Raw genomic sequence first — 23,286 nt, 5'->3', positions numbered from 1 at the left:
ACCTGATATAAATTATAAATGTATTTAATCACTTAACACACATGACGGCTTTCAAGGAAAATGTTTTTCACTGGCTGTAATTCGAGCCTCTTGGCGGCCAAACGACGCACGACTCGGTGAACGCGAGGGCGCGAAGAAGCTCGCTCCCGGTGTTTACGGGAGCGAGCGCAGCGCGCGTTCACGTACGCGTATCGAGGACGCAGGGGGCTAAAGCTAAACGGACAGCAGGCTACCAGGCCCAGATTATTCACGGAATCCACTGTCGGTCATTTTGTTCAGGCGGATCTCCGACCGGCAGGGATTAGGAACGTGCAAGATCATATGTGTGTAAAGGGGGAAAGCATAGAGCAAAATGGTTCGGGAAACCAGACACCTTTGGGTGGGAAATTTACCCGAACATGTCCGAGAGGAGAAAATTGTGGAGCATTTTAAAAGGTAGGTTACGCAAGAGGGGTCTCTTCTTGAGGAGCAGCGCGCGCTAGGCGCAGTAGTGTTGCTGTGTAGCATGCGACGAAAGCTAATGCCGCTAACGCTAATCGTTTTAAGTCTTACGAGTAACGCCGTTCATTCGTTTACAAGCACCTGTAGGTTTACTAAGCCACAAAATATGCAAATGTATAACTTTCTGGCCAGTATCTACGATTCAAATTATTTTGCTAACTTTTGCTAATGTAAGGATGCGTGTTAGCTAGGCAAACTAGCCACCGAGCTACCACCCAATCGACCAACCATTTTGTGGGAAGTCGAGACGTTTTTCATGACTAGCACAAGCCCAACGGGCAGCCAACAGTCTGGTCTGCGGGTCAGAAACCAGTTTAACTGGACACGTCAGACATACTTTCTCACCAGTGGTTTCAGCCTGTTGTAGTTAAATGATACAATCTAAACCCTGCGACAGATCGGGGCTACTAACCAAATGTTAGCAAATTGTTGACGTCGGTAGCCGTCGCTGCTGTTGAGTTGAACTGTTAAGTTAGTGTGCATGCAATTCCGACTGGGAATCATAAAAAGATTTCCATTAACGCTTCAAGGAGTCGCTTATCTTTTATTCATGTACGATTTGAAGACGGGAGTAAATAAAGAAGTATTTTGCACAGGATCGCACATTGAGTCCGTTCATTCTATTAAGAACTTGTGTGTATTATTCGTAGTTACTGACACCGTAATGTGTTCTTCAATTTATGGTAGATGAACGAAATCTGAAATATGGTTTCAACATCAGTAGTCGTACAAACACCATCTTAATAACGCTGCTATGCTTGAGCTATTTTTTAATCAATATTCGTTTGGCAACTCTTGGGAAGAATACATCTTTAGCGGCTGCAGACTAGTAGCCGATGTTCTCCATACAGCTGCAATCGTTCCTTATTTGCTGTTAATTTGATTTTATTTTCTCCCTTGTCAGGTATGGGCGTGTGGAAAGTGTTAAAGTGCTACGGAAGCGAGGGTCAGAGGGTGGTGTTGCAGCCTTTGTGGATTTTGTGGATATTAAAAGTGCACAGAAGGCTCACAATGCTGTCAACAAGATGGGAGACCGGGATCTACGGACCGACTACAATGAACCTGGGTCAGTTCCCAGCGCTGTTCGGGGCCTTGAAGACACCTCACCGTCTAGCAGTCGAGACGTTACAGGATTCTCTAGAGGAACAGTTGGGTCAGTGTTTGGTCCACCTGTGTCCCTTCACACCAGAGAAGGACGTTATGAAAGGAGAATAGATGGGTAAGTGGACACGACCACCCCTTAAAATCCAGGGGAATCAAGGTATTGGATAAGTGTAAAACCTACACACATAGTGGGGTATTCGTATGTGCCGGGTTACACAAAGGTAATTAGGGATTCTTCCACTTTTCATCGTAACTGACTGGGCTTTTCCATGGGATCTAGATGCGTTTACAGCACATTATCTGGTAAGGTAACTAGAAATCAAGGTTTTACATCTCCTTGGATATTACATCATACAAGGAATATCCTGGTGAGATTTGGATTTATTGCATTTTGTGGGAAACTACCACGAGGAACTTCGGGATATCTTGAAAATATCTTTCTCCTAAATCTCGGATCTAACTTTGTCGCAAGGTTGGAATCCCTTAAACCTGGATGTAAATCCCTATTATGAAGGATATACTTTTTAAAAAATATTTTTCTCCTAATTATTGATACATAATTGAGGATATTCCTTTTCCAGTTATCATTTTTTTCTTTCTACTGGCAACCACTGATAGTCGGACTACTTTTTTTCCCTCTTCTGTGGATACACCCTGTTCTGGATTTAACCATTGAACAACAGGATGGTAGCGTGTATGTACTAGGCTGAGGCATCTTTGAGTGAGATTAACTTTCACGTGTGTATTCCACCTTTGGAGGCTGGATTAAGAAGACTTTTCAGGAAGACAGAATCAAAACAATTGACTAGCGAAGTTTGCGGAGCTACTTTCATTTAGGAGCGAAGGCCATGAAGACAAGAAGACCTTCATACTTGGGATGTAACCTCCTGGATCGCTACTATACCATAAACCAGTGTTGGATGTACTGATGTGGACCATTGTCTGGATCAGTGTAGCTGTCCATCATTTGGATTAATTGACGTTGGATGTAGCTGAGTGAAGCTCCAGGAAAGAGAAGACCACTCCAGTATGTTGCAGCCACCTGAAGATAACCAAGCGCGTTGAAATACTCCGCAGTGAAGAAACAATCCTGTTGCTATAGAAATAAATGAATCCATGCTGGAATTATGCTACGTCACTGCGGATTTTATGTACTGCGGCAACCGTGCAATCGAGATTGGAATACTTTTTGACTCGTAGAACAGAATTTTGGAACATACTGCGCCCCATGATTACAAGACAAAATTGGATAATTAATTTTGCATTTGGGCATAAATTAATTTTTATATTGAAATTGGAATTTGCTGATTTACGTTGACATCCGTCACATTTTTTTAATGACCACATGCCCTGAAATCCATCAAATAGACCGTTTCTGTATTTAATGCATTTTTCTTTTTTTCCATTGAGTGAAGACAAAAGTATCTCCACTCTGGAATATACATCAACTATCCCCTGGCCCGGTTCTCCACAGAATTTGAAGAAAGTGTGCAGTACAAGTCAAGGAAAACATTTTTTTCCCCAAACTAGACCAATTGATATTTTTTTCCACTTGCTGTTTCCATTTGGGCTCTCACATTCTGACCACCTAGATTTTATTTTGGAATAGTTTCAGTAACTCCTTTTTTCAAAAGGTTGGTATTGCTCTACCCTCTGCATATTGTTTTGTCGTAGCCATCTTTAATTCTATTATCTGACTAATAAAATCTAAGAATTTCAACCTTGTTCAAGTGACATTTGCTGTCACAAGAGTGCTTATTTAATTTACATTAAGCCCCAGATATGGAGTCTAGGTTACCTGAATAGTTGCCTGCTTTAATTGCTATTATTCATATTGTTTGACAGCACAATGTGCTCAATATAAGCTATTGAAAATTATAGCAATTTATCATTTCTAATTGTGTTCAACGAGGAGATTTGACAAATGAACCATCAGGTACATCATTTTATTGCCAGGACTCAACTAAATTTATCAGCTGCCTTCTCTTTAGGTAATTATTCTGTTCTTTTCCTACATGCTTTTACCTTCATTGTGCTATTGTCGTTTGCTGTTTGGAGCGTTCTGACTCCTTACGGAGATATCTTTACATTGTTGTTTTAGATCATAGTTATTATTTATCCCTGTTTATTCTGTGCTTATTTTTCAGGAGCTCAGAAAGCCGCGAACGTGCGTATGATCACAGCCCATATGGACACCACGAACGCAGTGGCACATTTGACAGAGGGCGTCATTATAACGCTGATTATTACAGAGATCGCTCCCTGTTTGCTGCTGCCGGCCCAGGGAGCAGTGCTATTGGGGGAACGTTTGAGGCATCAGATCCACATTTTGACTCTAGAATCCGAGACCCCTTTGCTCTCACTAATTCCGCACGGCGTGACCTGTACAGAGATGACCGAGGACGGCACATTGATAGAACCTACCATCACCGCCGTAGCCGCTCGTCTCATTCCTCACAGTCCAGACACCCTTCGCCGCAAAGGAACACGGGACAAACTTCAAAAACTCCTCATTCCCCTAAAAGAGCGCCACTGTCCCCTGGAAGGGGGACGCGATCTCATTCCAGGAGCCGCTCTTCAAGTTCTGACTCTGTCAGCAGCACGAGCAGCACGGGCAGTGGCAGGTGTGATGATTATTAGTAGTAGTCCGTTATAACTTACCAGCGCTCGTATACCTTTTCTGCAGGTGTAAACTGATCATTTTTTTCCATTGAATCAGCGATTCAAACAGCAGCTCCAGTGATGGATCGCGCGCTCGCTCCGTTCAGTCTTCAGCAGCTCACGCACCTACTCAGTCATCTATTGCCCTCGACTCTGATGAGCCTCGAAGGAGCTTTGGGATTAAAGTACAAAACCTACCGGTGCGCTCAACAGGTGAGTGGAAAGGTTTAAAGCTATACACTCAGGTAGCAACCCATGGTTTTAAAACTGAGTAATTTATGAATATACATGCAAGCTGCTGGTTTGTTGGTGCAACTTTGTCTGTTTTTCAGACTTCTTCAGATTTACTCTTTTTGAAAGACCTGCAAATCGCCGGCTTACAGGCTTGTAATAGTAAAATTGGAAATAATATAATCGCCACATTACATTTGTTAATAGAAAATGGCTTTTTATACCTTGAAAAAATAGTGGTTCTCTCATATTCACATGTATTTTCCTATTGCCTTGTCTGTCTCTTGCCGGTCAGTGGTCAGGCAGGTGTATGGATCCGTCACAGCAGATGAACTTTATGTCATTTTAATTTTGTCACAAACTTCTGAGTCTGACTTTGCACCTGATGGCTTAGTTTTCTGAATGCATCACTGCCAACAATTATTTTCTCAATGAAATGATGAATTGGCCCCCATGATGCTTGATTATTTTGGGTCAAACATGATATTCTGAAAGAATGATTTTGTTTATTTCTTCTGTCATGTGGAACTTGTAATCATTGTTTGCCTTTTATTCCACAGACACGAGTTTAAAAGACGGGCTTTTTCATGAATTCAAGAAACATGGGAAAGTGACCTCGGTGCAGATTCACGGAGCTTCAGAGGACCGATATGGTTTGGTGTTTTTTCGGCAGCAGGAGGATCAAGAGAAAGCCCTCACGGTGTCTAAAGGAAAGCTATTCTTTGGGATGCTTATTGAAGTCACTGCCTGGAACGGCCCCGGTGAGCAATGACGCAAGAGTTGTTGTGAAGATATCCAACAGAAACCGTTTGTCTTGTTCATGTCATTAATATAACTCTCATAATTCTATTTCAGAAACGGAGAGTGAAAATGAATTCAGACCCTTGGATGGGCGGATCGATGAGTTCCATCCAAAAGCCACACGGACGCTGTTCATAGGCAACCTGGAGAAGACCACCAGTTACCAACAACTGCTTGACATTTTTCAAAGATTTGGAGAAATTGTGGTGCGCTACCGTTTCCTATATGAATATTTTTATTTTTATTTTTATTTTTTTAATTCTAATGAGTCACTTTGTATTCTAAAGGACATTGACATCAAGAAAGTCAATGGAGTTCCTCAGTATGCCTTTGTGCAATATTCTGATATTGCCAGTGTCTGCAAAGCCATTAAGAAGATGGATGGAGAATATTTAGGGAGCAACAGGCTGAAGGTATTTGTGCTAAAAGATGTGGTCGTTTATTCTTTACATTTAAGCCATGACCTGAACAACTAATGTAAACGTTTTATCTTCTGTTTGAAGCTCGGCTTTGGAAAGAGCATGCCTACAACATGTGTCTGGTTGGATGGTTTGGCTCCCAGTATTACGGAGCAGTACCTCACCCGACATTTCTGTCGACACGGACATGTGGTGAAGGTACCATCTTTTACCTTTGTTCAAATTACCAAAATATGTTAATGCTGTTTTAAAACGCTGTTGTGTTTTGTGTTTAGTAGCAACAGTTTTTATTACAGTTATCAAAGTTCTAACTGTAGCTTTCCTAAAACCCCATTTAGGTCGTGTTCGATCGACTGAAAGGGATGGCTCTCATCTTATATAACAACACAGACTTTGCTCAGGCAGCTGTGAGGGAGACCAAAGGTTGGAAAATTGGTGGTAATAAAATCAAGGTAAATAATTACTCATGTTATAACTGGAACTATTTCTCAATCATTGCGCGTTGAACGCTAAATACATGTTTTCACAATGTTAAAGGTGGATTTTGCCAGTCAAGAGAGTCAGATGGCATTCTACAGATCTATGCAGACATCTGGTCAAGATATTAGAGACTTCTATGAAATTCCCCCTGAGAGACGGTATATGCTTTAATTTACTTTAATCACAGCTTACAAAATACTTCAAACATAGAAAAACGTGTAATTTTTTGCACTTTAACGGAACAAAGAGATCCGACTGAAATTTTAGTTTGACCGTTATCGTTTTTCTGGCCTCTCCCTACAGAGATGACCGCAGACCTCCATACCATGAGTTTGCAGCAGAAAGGGCCTACTATGAGAATATAAGAACCCCTGGCCTCTATCCAGAAGAAGCCAGAAGAGAGTACGCTGCTCGCAGCAGAGATCGATTTCCTGAACTTGAACACTATCAGGGGGATCACTTCGACCCACGATATCACGATGACCCAAGAGATTACAGAGACTACAGAGACCCGTTTGAGCAAGACATTCGAAAATACACGTATATACAACGAGAGAGAGAGCGGGAGCGAGAACGATTTGAGGCTGATCGCAGTCGCTGGAGCCCATCCCATTCTAGGAGAACTGTTACTCCATCTGTGTCACCATCGCCGTCCGAGCGCGCGCCAAGAGACTCAGAACGAAGAGTTTACAGCCAGTCCGAGCGAAGCGGCAGCGTGAGCTCCATGTCATCGCCGCACTTTGACAAATCTGAGAAGACCTTGCCTGAACATTCCTCAAAAAGTGAAAAGGCCAGCCAGATCGATCGACCTGCCGGCGCTGAGAAAACCAAACGTGCTAAACGAAAAGAAAAGGGTGACAAAGACAAAGCTGAGAAGAGTAAATCAAGAAAGGCCAAAGGGCAATCCCCAACCAACTCTCTCCCTGAATCAGAGCTAGACCCAGGATTTGAAGGAGGATTGGGAAGAGTGAGGGGATCAGAACCGGAAGCAAATGAAAGGCAGAAGTCCAAAGGGGATAGCGATACTGGAACCCCATCATCGGCACCGCATCACGAGTCCGTAAAAAGCGAAGTTAGCAAAAGTGAGAATTCCGACTTCGTTGAAAAGAATCGTGTCAAGAAACACCTCAAGTCTGATCCTGGAAACGATGGGAAAGAGTCATCTGTGGAATCGGATCGCCTCGCAGCCAGAAAAAGACGTTTTGCCGATTCCAGTGGGAGAACCATTCGTCAGAAAAGGAGCAGGCACGAGGAGGAAGAACCGATCCAGTCTTCTGACTTGGGTACCGGTCCCACACATTTGAAGGAGTCGGACGTGGACAAACACAAAGAGTCGCAACGCAGGGAAATTAGAGTCAAAAGTGAAAAAAGTGGCACCAAGAAGGACTGTCAAGATGATCTAAGGGGCCAAAAAGATAAAGTCGATGCACCCTTGGAACCCTTGGACTCAAAACGGCATCCAGGGCCTACTTCATCCAGGAAGTATTCACATGAGGGGATCACAGAACAAAGCAATGTTGGAGAACAAGAACACCACTCTTCTTTTAAAATGGGGTCCCAGAATGCTGCTGACACGGATAAAAAGGCTAAAACCAAGGAGGACCATGTTGATATTGACCTCTCTCAGAGTTATCGCAAGCAGATGGAGCAGAATCGGCGGTTGAACCAACAGAAGCAGCAGCTGGAGTCTGACAAAAGTGACAAACCAGGAAGTCCTCAGGGTAGTGACGCGGAGGACTTGGAACACCGAAGTCTAGTGCATGAAGTCGGCAAACCTCCCGAAGATGTCACGGATAATTTCCCCTCTCACAAATTAAAGAAACTTGACCAATTTGACCCTGATATGGGGACTAAAAGGGAACGCGTCTACAGAAGCTTCAGACAAAAAAACGAAGATACGGAATGGAACAATACCACCTCTCCGGGCCATCAGCAGATCCCTCAACATAACGATGAGGACTTAGTGGAGCCCTCTCATAAAGAATTGCCTAGATGTGAGGAGAAAACTCACCCAGATCTTGAGCTTTTGGTCAAAAGGACACACAGCACGCAAGTAAACAAACCAAACACTCCTTTACTTAGTGCAGAAGAAGAGCAACAGAAAAGGTGGGAGAGTAGAGTTAAACAAGACTTGTTGCCCGACTTGACCTTTTCCAGAACACTCAGTAAAAGCCTTCAAAATCACAAGCGTATGGATTATGGCGTCTGGCATGACTTGGAGCCCGGCGAAGTCCGATCTGACCCCGAGGAAGATGCCAAATCTCACTCTGCAGTCCCATCGACGTCTGTGCCACTCTCAGAGAGGCCGAGGGTCGACAGGTTTTCAGACCCAAAGCTTGCACATCTCGAAAGAAACAAGTTTTACTCCTTTGCACTCGAACAGACCATCACGCCTGACACAAAAGCTCTGCTTGAACGTGCAAAATCCCTTTCATCTTCTAGAGAGGACAACTGGTCCTTTTTGGACTACGATTCTCACTTTGCAAGTTTACGCAACAGAAAGGATACTGAAAAGGTAGAATCGGCGCCACGACCGACACCCTCCTGGTACATGAAAAAGAAAAAGATCCGAAGTGAGTCCGAAGACAAACTTGATGACAGGAAAGAAGAACCCAAACCAGAGGAGCCAGAACGCAGGGAACTATTTGCATCTCGCTTCCTTCATAGTGCCGTTTTTGAGCTGGATTCTAGACGACTTCAGCACCTGGAGCGTAAACACGAAGAACACGAGCACCCACCCAATCAACAGCCTGGGCAGCAGGGAGCGGTAGATGGAGAGCTCGATACGGGGCCGGTTGTTCTTTTTCATAGTCGATTCTTGGAACTTACCAGATTGCAACAACAGAAGAATAAAACTCAGCAGACTCCGCCAGAAACAAAAGGAGACCCCGTTGATTTGGGCGAGAAAGCAGAGCAAATCAACTCTACGCAAGAGCCACAGCCACCGACTACGCAGCCCCCGAAAATTGTAGAATCTGTCAGAGTGCCAGAACCGAAACCCCTCAGTCCTGCTGAAGAGGTCATTTCTGAACCACAGCTTGCATCTATTTCAGTCACCCAACCTGTGATCGAAGAGATTGCATCACCGGAAGAGAAAAGTGCTGCCGCCAACCCCGTACCTGCCCCTGATCAGCCTCCGTCTCTGCTGGATGAGGTGAAAGAAGATGAAACTGTGGCCTCTGTGCTCCAACAACCAACCGAGTTGCCATCGGTTTCTGAAAATGAGCCACTGGCAGCAGCTGATCTCTCCGACTCGGATGACAAAGACAGGTTTTCTCCTCCTGAAGGCGATTTGCAAATTGTCACCGAAGATGAAAAGTCGCCTTCTACAGACAAACTATGCAGCCGTGATTCTCATGAGTTTCTTAGCAGTTCGGAAACGGAGCTGGATCTTGAAGCCACACAGCCCGAAGTGCCCGAAGTCAACATTCAGAAGCCACCTGTTGTTACGGAGGACTTGGATGTAGCCAAGACGGAGCTCCCATCAACATGTAAAGCGACAACAGAACCCGAGGAAGAGAAAACACTTCAAATTACCAAAGTGCAAATGTCTCTCGAAAATGCAGTAGACAAAGAGGAGTCTGTCGCCCCGCCCCAGAAGGACCAAAAATCGAAAGAAGTGAAAAACCAACCAAAAAAGAGCAAACCGTCTCCCATTCAAGTCACTCCGGTTCCAGTCTTGTCTGCATCGAGTACAGAGAAACAAGCAACGCGTAAGAGCGAGCGCATCGACAAGGAGAAGTTAAAACGCGGCTCGTCCCCAAGAGCCGAGTTGAGGTCCGCGGGTAAATCTCCCGTGCACGGATTAGACTCTGACACATCGGAGCAGCAGAGCATCCCGCTGGGAAGAGCAAGACGGAGAAATGTCAGGTCTGTGTATGCGACCCCCGTTGAAGACGATGCACCGGTTCGCTCTGGAAAGGATGCTCTAGAGTCCCCGCGGCCTGCACGCAAACGCACAGACAAAAGTGCAACGCAGCAAAACCCCGAGCACGATGCGCCTGCTCCTGCTCCCACGAAACGCGGCCGCCCCCCAAAGAATCGCAAACCGTGTGAAGATAGCTCAGCAGTTAAAGTAGAAAAACCCAAACTGGACAATAAAGACACAGACTCCAACGAATCAGAAAATGGTGAACAAATTCCAAGGATGTCAAAAGGAAAATCATCCCTTCACGGAACAAAGAGCTGTTCGACTCAGGTCGCAGCAGTGTGTGAATCTGGATCAATGAAGAAAGGAGTCAAAATGACGGAACCGGAGGACTACGACCAGGAAATGGATTTCACAGATGAGTATTCCAGGGCTTTGCAGGATTCATCGAGTTCATGCAAAGAAGATTCGGCACTCAAAGTTGACCACAAAGAGGAGAGAGACAAACAAGGAAGGGACCCGGGAAGAGACGAGGACAATCTCCGGGAAAAGGTTCGTGAGGGTAAATCAAACGGGAAAGAAACGGATTCTCCTGTAGATGAAAAGTCCATCTTGGAAAAAGACAGAAGTGTCAAAGGAAAGGCTAAATTAACAAGGACTCCGAAATCTCCTGTCCTCAAAGACCTCAAAATTACTCTAAATGTCACAGAGGTGAAAGACCTCCTTCAGATGGAACTTGGTAATCAAGAGGATTTGTACAAAAAAATGGGACCCAGCGACAGTAATTCAAATATTCCTGCTAATAGAGAAGCCTTGTGTAATGTAAAGGAAAATGCCGCTTTGGAAAAGAAAGAGGTGTCGGAAAATCCAAAAATCTTCATTTCTCAGGAGCAAGAGTTGGAGCAGGCTGTGGAGAACATAGCGAAACTCACAGAACCAACATTTCCTTCAGAGCTCCCGGCACAATCCATCCCACCCCCTGAAATGAAGACTGACCCAGAAGAGGAAAAGCCTTCAAATCCCGCCAGTGAAACCGAACTCATGGCTGCTATTGACTCAATAACTTCAGAGGAATCTGTTCCTGTAAACCAAGTCCCCCCTCTGAACGAGGATTTAGGGTCAGAACCCGAGTTGCAAGACTTGATTCGGCCTTCCAAGGAAGAAAAAGCTTCAACGACTCCACAAGCTGTACAAGAAGAGTCTGTGTTTCAGGTCACCCCTAAAAAGGGATCCAAAGGAAGACCAAAAACGCCCAAACGCTCTAAAGTTCAAAAACAAGTAAGAAAGGATTCAAAAGAGGAACAATTATTAGGTGAGGAGTTGGCTACGCCTTTAGTAGACAACACAGTTTCCACCGCCAAGAGTGCTCCTGAAGCCACGCCATCGGCCACGGTCACTACGGTTATCACTCCTACTTCTTGGAAGGCAGAACCTGAGCCTCCAGTCGCTAAACCCTCGGATAGCAAGACAGAGTTGGGGCCGCCGTCTGACGAACACTTTCAAAATCCAAAATCTGTCAACCCCCAGTCTCAGAGCCCGAAATGCCCCAAACCGCCACCGGTGCCATCCGAGTGCATCGCCATTTCTCCATCTCCAGTAGCCAGCAGGGCAAATATCAGACCCATTCAACCAGTGCACCACAGAAATCCCACCTCTCCACCAGACTGGCACCATCCTAAGGAAACTGGCGTTTCTGCTTCGCCTGTTATGATCTTGGCTTCCAAGGAAAACCAGTCCTTACCCCCAGAAGCTGAACACATGGATATGGATCACAGCACAAGTGATTTAAGACAGATTCTTATGAAACACAAAAATATGTCACTGCCAGCAAGTAGCTCTGTTGCTAGTAATCTCGGTATGAGAGATCACAACCCTACTGATTGCAACATTCCAGATAAACCATCAATACCCGAGGCCAGAATTCCACCGCATCCAGCTCCGGCTATTGTCCGGTCACCAGCCTCTCTCCCTTCTCCAGAGACCAAGTCTGTCATCTCCGTCATTGCATCTACGGGAACCTCTGTCATCAGCCGCGTTTGCAATCCTCCCGAACCCGAGGACAAGTTAAACTCCAACATTGCCAATGTTCCCTGTTTGGACATGCCTTTGCCCAAACCCACCTATCGGCCCGGGAAAGACGATCCCGTGTCGTATCACGGCTCATCTATTTGTGAGGACGGGGGAAGTGCTGCTCGCTTCATCGTTGATAACTCCTCGCTTGGTACAGGATCCTGCCCAGGGCTCAGGGTCAACACGTCCGAAGGGGTTGTGGTCTTGAGCCACTCGGGCCAGAAAACGGAGGGACCACAAAGGATTAGCGCCAAAATCAGTCAGATTCCTCAAGCGACTGCTGGCGATATTGAATCTCAACAGCTGGTTCCCATTCCCCAGATAAAACAGGAAATGTACGGTCATTCCCACTCAGGGCTTCAGAAGGGATCTTCATCACAGTCGGACCATGGTCATCCTGCCAAAATGCCCCCAAACATGCCCCCAATTAAACAAGAAAACACAGTTTTGGAAAAAATGGAGTCTGCCTACCAAAGCGGGCCCCAAGGTGTTGTGAAGCGTCTGTCGCAGACTAACCCGCAGTCGGTGAGTTACCACCAGGAGTACATGTCGCTCAAGCATCAGAAGAAATTGGACGGCGCTGATTCCCACGGCGCCGATGCAGCAAAACCGTCGTGGACCTCTGCCATAAGTCCTGCCATAAGCCCTCATTTGCCCTCCCCTCCCGGCAACCACGGAGGCTTCCTCGCAGGATCAGGTGACAGAGCTCCTTCGCATATTGGTGGAGTCAAACAAGAACCACGGTCTCCCCGCAAGTCAGGCCACCCGCACTCGTTTGCTAAAGTGTCCTCCCCCATTGGCTCCTCCTCGCCAAAGGCTATTCCAGTCATGTTGACCAGCGGCCTTCCTGCCATGCAACAATACATGTCGGGCGTCCATCACCCAGAACAGTCGGTCATCATGCCACCCCACAGTGTGCCCGGAGGCCTGGGGCGCATGTCTCCTCACTGTGCCACCCAGTCCATTCCAGTAGGACATCTTGTCCAAGGAGATCTAAGGGTGAATACTCCACCTCTCTCTGTCATGAGCTATGGGATGCATACTGACTCACTTGGCCCCCCTTGGTCTGGCCCCCTGCAGCAGCGGCCCAACTCTCCCCAGGCTGTTGGCAGAGACAAAGTCCTGAAGGTGAACACCGGTTCTATGCGGAGTCACGAGGGAGAGCAAGAAGAACAAAGACGTGTCCACCAGTCTTCTGTTAGACAATCCTCCTCTCAGCTAAAACCAGAGAACATGCAGTCGGACCCTCGTGGACCGCTGCGAAATAGCGTCCAGCTGGAATCGTACATGATGCAGAGAGACATGTGCATGCTCTTGCACCAGCAGGGAGACCGTTTAGCCACCGACCCCCTTTCTGGGCACATGCAAGACACCCTCCCATCCTCCTCGGCACCTTCCAGTCTACCCCTCTCCTTGTCCCCAAGGGCACATGTGTTAGCTAAAGCAGTTTCAGAGAAGGACATGGCGAAGCCGTTGGAGGCCAAGAGGGCGCACTCTCCTCTCTCCAAAGAAGGAATGATGATCCGGCAGTCGGGACAGGCAATGGCGTCTCCCCAACGGGTTCCGCTGATGACAGCAGGACCTAGTGGCTCGTTCCCAGAATACTCGGGGGTGTATTCGAACCCCAGAAACATCCACCCTCAGATACCAGAGATGACGGTGGGACTTAATCAGCCCCCAATGAGTGTTACGACAACCGTGGTGAGTTCTTGATATTTGGTATTCGAAAATATTGGACACATTAGTCGGTTGTTGACATTTCTAGACCTCGGAACCTCTATTAATAGTCGCGCCATGTTTTCTTGAACTTGTAGAACACAGAGCATCAGCTCAAACCCGACACCAAGGGGACGCAGCCGGTGGAGATGGTGCAGTTGCTCACAGTAAGACCAATTCATGACCGTTGAGTGTGTCGGCGGGTGGTCTGCAGAGTGTCTTCTGACTAACGGCTCTTTTCGTGACATTTACCCAGAAATACCCGATCGTGTGGCAAGGATTGTTGGCGCTGAAGAACGACACGGCCGCAGTACAGTTGCATTTTGTTTGTGGCAACAAAGCTTTGGCTCATCGGTCCCTGCCCCTACAAGAGGGGGGCACGTTACTTAGAATTGTTCAGAGAATGAGACTAGAGGCGTCACAACTGGAGAGTGTAGCCCGAAGAATGACGGTATGTCCTGCTCCTCTTCTCCATTTCCTGGTTTTAATTAACCTGTTAATCTGTTAATGGCACGTACCTGTGTCTTCCCTGCAGGGGGACAGCGACTTCTGTCTCCTCCTGGCTCTGCCTTGTGGACGAGATCAAGACGATGTCCTCAACCAAACTCAAGCTCTTAAGGCTGCCTTTATTAACTACTTGCAGACAAAGTTGGCTGCTGGTATCATCAATATCCCCAACCCAGGTTCCAATCAGGTGAGTCCGTTACTCAGATTTATGTAATGAATGTCTTTTTATATGTCTTTTTAATGTCTTTTTATTTAAATGATTGTGTTAATAACAGTAGCAGTAACGACCTCTTAAGAGGAATTCTGTTTATGCTTGAACATAAAACAGGCTCATTTTTTAAGGGGACTTATTATAGTATGGAAACGAACCAAGTTTAAACTGTAATCTTGCATTTCCGATCACATTTAAAGAAGGTTGACGTGGACTCGTGTTTCTCCCCAGCCTGCCTACGTGCTACATATCTTCCCACCATGTGAGTTTTCGGAAAGCCACTTATCCCAGCTGGCCCCTGATCTTCTCAGCAGGATCTCGAGCATCTCTCCACACCTCATGATTGTCATCACCTCTGTATAGCCTTCATCGCTGGGAGTCCTCCACCCCCCCGAGGTTCTCCCTGAGGAGCCTCTGGACACCGGAGGAATTAAATTGTTTTTCCTGGACCCAGTGGAAACATATAGGATGTAACATATTAACATTTTGCTTTTTTTTTTTTATTATTATTCTCCTTCCCCCCCTCACTCTGGTATTTTTGTCCTTCTCAAAAGAACTCAGGGATGGACCAAACCAGAATCAGTCTTATTTGACCATTTTCTGCTGTATTTCTATTTATTAGAGTTCTATTTTAATGTTTGGAGATGCTCTGAAGAAAAATCAGGATGGTAAATAAGTGACTATCTGTGTGGCCTCTTTTTTGATTGTCAGATTCTTCATGAAATGATCATGCCACAGCGGCTAAAAACAAAACCTTTTATGTACATACAGCCTTGCCCGAGTTTCCATTGGAGGAGGAAGATGTGAAACCTTGGAGAGGACCACCTTTAACAGCTCCTTTTATTCCACCAGCTCTGCTGATCTTCTCACTACTGAAGCAGTTACACACCTGCTTTTGCAAGCCGCAGTACATTTTGGGAGTTTTGGATTATCGATATTGTAAATATTTTAAATATTTAAACTTTGACAATGAAACTCGGACATGTTGTCAGACTTGAACTCTGGGACGTACCAGAACAGAGTGTGTGGAGTTATAGATGGATATCTTTGATTTTTGGGTGTAAATACTTTAACAGAAGAAGGTTGGCAGACTCCTGCTGTGGAGTTTGCTGATGGCACTTCATATTTTGTAACTCAAATAAAACAACCTGCAGAAAACTTGAATATTTATGACACGATTCATTGTTTATGTGTTGTTTGGCACCAAGATGACGCTGTCAGTGGCTATTAACAAAAAGTTCCACACACAACTTCACTGAAAACCTCACACTTGTTAGGTATTGTAATTTAATAGTTCGGGAGCTGAACATTTCTAAAATGTTGGCGTTCCGGCTGTATTATTACCAGTGAAATTCCCAGCTGAAGTGGTGGAGCTGGGTGACGAGAGCATCAGGTTTAGACCATAGAAACAAACTGAATCCAGTACTGAAACGTTGCTTCATAGTTTGGACCTTGTAATGGACTGAAGACGAGCAGATGTTCAAACTCGAGAAGACGGTGCTCTTAGTCCAAGTCGTCTTCAGTGGGCTGGAAGTGAACCTGGAATGACCTTGACTGCTGTTGAAATTAGCTTTAATTTAGTTAATTTTTAATGTTTAAGAATAATACCTTAAATCATTTTACACAAAGAAGTAACGTGTGTAACCTGTTCGGTTTGACTACATCTTTCCAACTACGGTCTAGTGTTTTAAATCGTCACTGGAGCCAAACAGCGCCACCAGCTGGTCTTCGTACAGAGAAATGTTCCTCTTCATGATGTCCATGCAGGGTCCCAGCAAACGCTCAAAAGCCTGAACGTCAATCACTGGAAGAACAAAGGAATTCAGAAGTAACACATGTTTTCTGGACATGTTTTCTGGATTGTGGGGGGGTCACTCCGTGGAGGGTTTGGACCACTAAAACCTTTTTAAACGGTGTTCCTACCTAAACACTTGGTTTCTCCCACAGCATAAACTGAAGCTGCACGAGGTTTGTTGGTGACCAGCGCCAGCTCCCCGAAATAATGTCCCCGAGAGCAACGAGCCACCTCCACCTCTACGTTGTTCTGTTCAGAGACCTTCGTAAGACACGAGGTGACCCCATGACAGTTGTGGTTTTACTCATGCATAACAGAGGTATGCTATATGTTCTCACGTTTAAGTTAAGCTAAACATTCACTACCCCGTTGTTTGTGCCGCTCAGACTGCTGCAGTAAAAGCAGGACACAAAAACACTTTACTTACTTTGCTTTTGATCATTATCCTCACTTGGCCTGATTCTACAATGTAGAAACAGTCGGCATCGTCACCCTGCAGATACAAACGCCGTCATTATCGAACCAAAGTCGCTGTTAAAACCAGCGGTGAGGAGTTGAATAAACCTGTGTTATTATGCGCTCCCCGTCTTTGAACCCTCGGGCGGCCAAAGCATCCACGATCTTCATTCTCTCTGACAGCTTGAGAAAAAGACGGGTGCGATCAGACAACAGGTGGGCGACACCGTGAGGTGACTGACGTTTGTGCAGACTGAACCTCGAGAGACTTGAGGAGAGCGACGGACTCGATGAAGGCCTCGTACATCCTCCTCTTCTTTGCGTTGTTTTTGACAATCAGCCTGTGAAACGTGGCGCGATCCTAGAAGAAGAAGCGACAACGAGCCTTGAAGACCTGCCATCATCATCACCGTCGCCATCCTCACCCTCTGCTGGACTCACCAGGGCCCACAGGGCGCCGTCCTGGGTTGCCACAATGGTGGCAGCTCGTGGCGTGTTGTACATGAGGGCCAGCTCGCCGAAGCTGCCCTTGTTGTCGTACTTTCCCACGCACAGGTTCGCCCCGTCCTTTTTCACAAAAATGTCAAACGTACCCCTGCGAAGAGAGAGGACACGCAGGAGGGACGATGTTGTTCAGCGGAAATAAGGTCCATGATCCAGAAGCTACAACCGGGTTCCCTGAACCCCAACAGCAACCTAAACCCCCCATGAGGGGGACCCATTGTAACCGCAAAGTGTTCCACAATGATGCATTTCCGGTGTCCTAACACACTTTTGCCTCATTTGATAGTCCAGCAGCAGCTGATCAATGTGTCAATATGTCATGACTTGGGGCAAAAAACAATCAATTAAAAGCCACATTCCCCCCAAAAAAGACAATAAAGGGAGAAAACTGTATGGGAACTCCACCAAACTGCAGATTCCCATCAACAGCGCGTCAAATTCAAGGTCACCGGGGCTGCAGGGGTCATGATGTAGGAAAGATAAATGATACGTTGTAGTGAAGCTTGTGGCATAACCCCGGAGCTTAAGCGAGCAAATATAGTTACATCACATCCAACAAAATAGATCTGACTTACGTCTCAATCACATAGAAGTTGTCTCCGTCGTCTCCTTGGTCGATGATGTGTTGCTGAGGTTTGACCAGAACCTCAAACATGGCGTCCAGGATCTCGGAGAACTGCTCCTGAAGAGAACAACATCTCTGCGTCACTGGGGCCGCCTCCCCCACCACCAACGTGCAGGGTTGCTCGTCTACCTGGTCCAGAGTTTTGAAGAGCAGGATGTGCTTGCAGGCATCCTGAAGTCTGCGGCGCTGCTCGTCAGTTTTGGGATTGACCACGCGAGGCTCCGCGTCATCGTCCTCGTCGTCGTCGGGGTCGTACGCCTCCGCGCACACTGTGGCGGGACAGGGAGCGCGCTGAGACGGCGCATTGTGGAAGACATGGTCATTGTTCTCCATTACTCACCTGAAACTCTGCGGTTGTATTTACCGGTGGTGGACTCTGGGGGGGGGGGGGGGGGGGGTCAGAGGTGTGTCAGTGTTGGATGAATCACAACCTTTAATATTTAATCTTTTGGAACAAATGAAACGTCTGATGCTTTTTAATTCTGCAGGGCGATAAGAACAGGCCTGGTTCCTGCTGAAGGCTTGTTTGGTGGAAGATAACAGCTGAGGAGATACGCGAATGCCATGAAATAACTATGGGATGTTCCACAGCGTTGAGACAAAACATTTAATCATCAGTCTAAGGTCGTCTGCCAGTCCCTGGAAGAGGGAGGCTGCCATGACACATGTGACGTGTCTCCTCGCTGCAAGAGAATAAACTTTGCCTGCTTTTATAATCAGATGCTTTCAGTGAGTAAGACTAATAATATTAAAATGACTCACTCTTGGGGTCATCTTCCTCTTCCTCCTCTTCCTCCTTGTCAGGGCCTGATTTGGGTACAAAGGTCACGGCCTTCCTCGCTGGCCGGAGTTTCTGGTCGTTCCTCTGAACGCTCAGGATGTGCGTGAAGTGCTGCACCGCGAACTCCACCAGGTCTGGCGGTCTGCGGCGGAGCACCTCCACCGTGTAGCCCTGCAGCAGCTCTTTCAACCCAACCGGAATCTGAACAGCAGTCATGTTCTGGGGCCCTGAGGTCACAGCTGGAGACGGCTAGAACTCACTGACATTTAGATCTGAGACGTCGGCACCTGCCGGCCCCGGAGGACAGATGGACAGAGCTGAATGTGGAGCACCATCAGAGGTGCGGACTGGCTCCGCCTCCTGCCCCTCGGCTCTCTAACAGCATCACATTGATCCCTTTAATTCGGGTCTGTTGGAAAATATTGATCGTGCCTTTTTGCATCAGATGTAATTAGATTCAGCCTGATGGACACTGCGTCAGATCCCGACGATGGGACGTTGGACAACGTCGCCCAGATTTAGGGTAATAAGTCAGCAATCCGAGGTGTTACATGTTTCTCATTTTGCTGAAATTAGATTGAAAATTCAGGCAATGAGGAGATACAGCTTCATTTTAGAGCGTGTCTCCCTCTCTCCCATTAGTTGGATCATTGCACATTGGCGAGTTCTAAAACTGAACTCATCCAGACCGGTCCCGAGGAGACCGTCCCGTCCTTAGCGACTTCAACCTGAGCTAAGACATCATGACGGGCGTCCCCTCTCCTCCTCACTGAGTGATGTTATTTCTTGTGTTGTTTCTCTGCCCCCCCCATCTGCAGGTCTCTTCGTAGCTGTATGCTGACCTCTGACCCCACTCAACTCTTTGTTATAATAAATGTATTTCCCTGATCTCTGCTTAGTCTCTCCTCTACCTATCCTCCCCTCTCCTACCTATTCTCTCCTCTACCTGTCCTCCCCCTCTCCTCTCTCTCTACCCAGCCCCCCATCAGCAGGAGGGTCCCCCTACATGAGCCTGGTCCTGCTCAAGGTTTCTTCCTGTTAAAGGGGAGTTTTTCCTTGCCACTGTTGCTTGTCTGGGGTCAGGCCCTGGGATTCTGGAAAGCACCTTGAAACAATTTTGATTGTAACAGACGCTATATAAATAAAGATTGATTGATTGATGTCGTCGGGCCGCCTCTGAAACGTTTCCCCAGATGTATCCAGATGACAGGAGACCCTAGACACAGATCCTGTATCTGCAGTCTATCTCTGGTAACCCCCCCAGTGTTCTTCAAGAGGAATAATCATGTGTGAACTATTACATCATCAAAAGCAAAAGCTGGATTCAGGTTCTTTTTTTATTATTATTATTATTTCTCAACATACCGATAAATCTGCGTCCTGAAATATCTCGTTAAAGCAGTGTGATCACAGAAGAATCTGCAGACAGTTTGAGGGCTGCGTGCACCGAACACAGTGCAGCAGCCTGCACCTTTTCCCTGATCCGTGCACCAGCTCCCAGACAACTAAAGGTAAGGCACACATGTTCAGGTCACTCCAGTTTAAAAACAACAAAGAAAACCAACGCACAAAGAGAATTACAGCAAAAGATTTAAAACAGAAAAGGAGTGAGAACATTCGACCGTCCGTGTGACAAAACGTGTGTATTTTGTACAGGTGTCGTCGCCACATGTCAGCCCTGAACAGCCGGGGTGCCTGATAATACCGCAGGTTTTTCTACGTGAATCAAACTTAAAATCTCCTCGTGTTGTGTGTGTCTCTGCATGGTTGCAGGACTCTGCTCTTTTCAGGATTTCTCCTCCCGGGATTCACATTCTAAGAGGTGACGCCGAGACGCCATCACAGGTCTGGCGCCAACCAGTTGAGGAACTTCATCGCGCACTCGAATCCTAAGAAACAAGCCTGGCAAAAACAGGAAAAGGTTATTGCAAAGCTTACAGCTTCGGCATCATCTGCATTTGATTTTTTTTCGGGGAAAAATTGTCTCACTGCATTTGCCGGGAATGCTCGGAGCATGACGGCATTAAAGCCCTTATACAGAGAGGCCACGCCCTCTTCTCTGATCAGCTCCCTTAGAACGTCCCGAAAACCATTGGGATATTTTCCTTCAGGAGCTGAAAGACAAGTACAGCAACAAAAACTCAGGCAGGAAAATCAGGGTCACCCCACGGAGTCCATCCCAGCAATCACCAGGGGAGAGGCGGTACACCCTGGACAGGACAGGTCCCTCAGGGGAGACACACAACAGCCATTAACAGCCAGGTTGGACCAGTTATGACCGTTCTAATGACTTCACCACCACACAAACAAACCTGATCCTACTTTCACTTAAGGGATTAGTTATCGGAAAATATTTAGAAAAATAACATTAGAAAAGGGGATTTTAAACATGTGGATGGTTGCCTGCATTCAGTTACATTCTGATGGCCAATACACACACATCACATGCTCACCATACATTTGTTACACTGCAACTACTATTAGCTTCCCTGTTAGTTAGGTGAGTCTGACACACAGTTATTGGTATGGTGTGTATTCTTTGGCTTTAGCAGAGAAATGCCTGTGAGGTGTCATTTGCACAGGCAGCTCTGAGCGCACCTACAGCTGCATATTTAAATGCTTGTTCTCGACACAAACCTGTTTGGAAACGAGATTTAAGCACGTCAGGTGGGATGGCGACAGCCCAGTTAAAGATCCCGGCCATCCCTCCCGCAAACAATATGCTGGGAATGCTGAGCTCATTGTGGCTGCATAAAAAAACAGACAACAGCCTCAGAGGATGTTTTATAACAGAACTCACTAAAAGATAAAATCAAATAATAACCTTTTTCCTGGTGGTGTGAGAAGGTTTTTCAGCCACTCGTAGGTCATGAAGTACATCCCACTGGCGGGAACATCTTGGGGAAAAAAAACAGAGAAAGTTACACTTAAAAATTAAGTTTATTAAAATAAACACTTGATGATACGTTTTCACCTCTCATGAGGGTCAGTGCTGTGCCTTTGTAGATTCCTCTGATCCCAGACTCTCTGTACAGCTGTTTTACACAGTCCATGGGTCCATTATACTTCACATTCCCCGTTGAAGCTTGGATCTGCACAAACACACACACGTACACACTTACAAATTACTAAGGTAACAATAGTGGTGAAGGATCAAGTATCATTTGTGTGTTTGAAATAGCTTCTGACCTGTAGGAGGCATTTGATACGCTCTCCAGGAGTCATGATGGCTGTCGTGAACACCCCAGACAGCATCCCTGCCGCAAACAGCTGAGGATACCTGAGGGAGACAATTAAACGGCCTACTGGATTCCATCTTTATACACCGTTCAGCGCCACAATGACGGAAAATCACCCACGTGAGAATGTCATCAGGGCTTTTCTGTTGCAGTTTCTTGCCCAGTCCAAATCCAAAGAAACAGACAGCAAACATAGGTGTAACTCCAATGATGGGGGCTGCCATGCCCTTGTAGAGTCCTTTCAGACCCTTCGAGAGATGATGGAAAAACATAAGAGGGATCAAAAAGGACTCAGTGGAATTTATAATTAAGGACATGAAAACAACATCCACCCTCACCTCTTTGGCTAAAGTCTTTTTAAAACAGTCAAAAGTTCCGCTGTACAGAAGGGTCTCTCCAGGTTTGGGTTTAGGCTGCGTCTGTAAACGCACCTGAGAGAAAAAGATGCAGTTTGCAGCAACATTAAAGGAAGTGCATTTATGTTTTTTAAGGGGTGATGTTGGAAAAACTTGACATGACCTCGATCGAACATTCAGAAAGTGCATAGTGCCAAATTTTGTATGTAATTATTAATTTGCAGAAATGTTACTTCCTCAGAGATTTAATGCCATGTCGTGTTTTGTTGATGGCGTGACTGTTGAAGGTGATAATCGTGTTTACATGCATGATAATGAAGCCTCAACGGCCAACAGAGATTAACTTTACAATATGGGTCAAAGGGCTGCACACTCATCTGACACGTCTGAGCTGCCATACAGGCTTTTCTTACATCTACACAGGTGGAATATCCCTGAAGAAATGTTTAGTTTATGAGAGAAACGCGAACAGCATTTACTTTAATAGTATCGAGTGGGTGTCCAGCGAAGACAAGGCAAACCCCTCCAAACCCCCCGGCGAAGAAGTTCTTCAGGGGGCTGATTGGCTTCTGCTGCTTTGACATTTTTATTTTTTTCACTTTTGCTGAGAGAAAAAAACAAAACAAATAGCGTCTGAATTAAACTAACGCCGAAAACAAACGTGAAGTCAGTCACTACAAATGCAAAACTAAAACACAACATGTTACCTGGTCTGATCGTCAAAGTCTTCCTGTCCTACCGTCACTCTACCGCCACCTTTCACCCACTTAAATACCCGGACCGGTATGAGAGTTACACAGTTACAGCTAGGTACGTCGTGTGTTTGTCGTCCGGGTGGAAACATGAAACGTTAAATAAATGCATCCAGGGATTGAAATGAATTAACAGAGATTCGAGAGTGAAAAAGATGTTCGTGAAGTCGCGCGGTTTATCATGAAATACATTATTTTGAATGTCACAG

General features: G+C 46.1%; 2 protein-coding genes across 4 annotated transcripts; one reads left to right on the top strand and one right to left on the bottom strand.

Moving 5' to 3' along the window:
• The first annotated feature begins 132 nt into the window (after window positions 1-132).
• Window positions 133-15,733, top strand: si:ch1073-335m2.2 (msx2-interacting protein). Its single transcript, XM_057029398.1, has 15 exons — window positions 133-435; window positions 1,406-1,720; window positions 3,753-4,229; window positions 4,325-4,479; window positions 5,058-5,258; window positions 5,353-5,504; window positions 5,586-5,711; window positions 5,802-5,915; window positions 6,056-6,169; window positions 6,255-6,355; window positions 6,501-13,836; window positions 13,950-14,018; window positions 14,108-14,302; window positions 14,387-14,545; window positions 14,801-15,733. Exons 1-15 carry the CDS (start codon window positions 353-355, stop codon window positions 14,930-14,932), a joined length of 9,729 nt encoding a protein of 3,242 aa, XP_056885378.1. The 5' UTR covers window positions 133-352; the 3' UTR covers window positions 14,933-15,733.
• Window positions 15,734-15,838: 105 nt separating this feature from the next.
• prkar2ab (protein kinase, cAMP-dependent, regulatory, type II, alpha, B) lies at window positions 15,839-23,150 on the bottom strand. 3 transcript variants are annotated; one of them, XM_057029422.1, is made up of 17 exons: window positions 23,033-23,150; window positions 22,805-22,929; window positions 22,308-22,400; window positions 22,090-22,217; window positions 21,920-22,010; window positions 21,705-21,822; window positions 21,552-21,627; window positions 18,712-18,941; window positions 18,290-18,325; window positions 18,079-18,218; window positions 17,900-18,006; window positions 17,262-17,415; window positions 17,080-17,181; window positions 16,929-17,003; window positions 16,792-16,857; window positions 16,493-16,625; window positions 15,839-16,373 (listed from the first exon to the last, which is right to left on the bottom strand). In XM_057029422.1, exons 2-17 carry the CDS (start codon window positions 22,907-22,909, stop codon window positions 16,249-16,251), a joined length of 1,779 nt encoding a protein of 592 aa, XP_056885402.1. In that variant the 5' UTR covers window positions 22,910-22,929; window positions 23,033-23,150; the 3' UTR covers window positions 15,839-16,248. The 3 variants fall into 3 exon arrangements, with proteins under 3 accessions (XP_056885402.1, XP_056885400.1, XP_056885401.1); XM_057029420.1 differs by lacking the exons at window positions 21,552-21,627; window positions 21,705-21,822; window positions 21,920-22,010; ... (2 more) ...; window positions 22,805-22,929; window positions 23,033-23,150 and having other exon boundaries at window positions 15,839-16,126; window positions 16,215-16,373; window positions 18,712-19,531; XM_057029421.1 differs by lacking the exons at window positions 21,552-21,627; window positions 21,705-21,822; window positions 21,920-22,010; ... (2 more) ...; window positions 22,805-22,929; window positions 23,033-23,150 and having other exon boundaries at window positions 16,493-16,613; window positions 18,712-19,530.
• Between the last annotated feature and the right edge of the window lie 136 nt (window positions 23,151-23,286).

Source organism: Takifugu flavidus, chromosome 4, assembly GCF_003711565.1.
Source record: "Takifugu flavidus isolate HTHZ2018 chromosome 4, ASM371156v2, whole genome shotgun sequence".
Lineage (NCBI taxonomy): Eukaryota > Metazoa > Chordata > Actinopteri > Tetraodontiformes > Tetraodontidae > Takifugu > Takifugu flavidus.
This window is presented reverse-complemented; position numbering and strand designations above follow the sequence as displayed.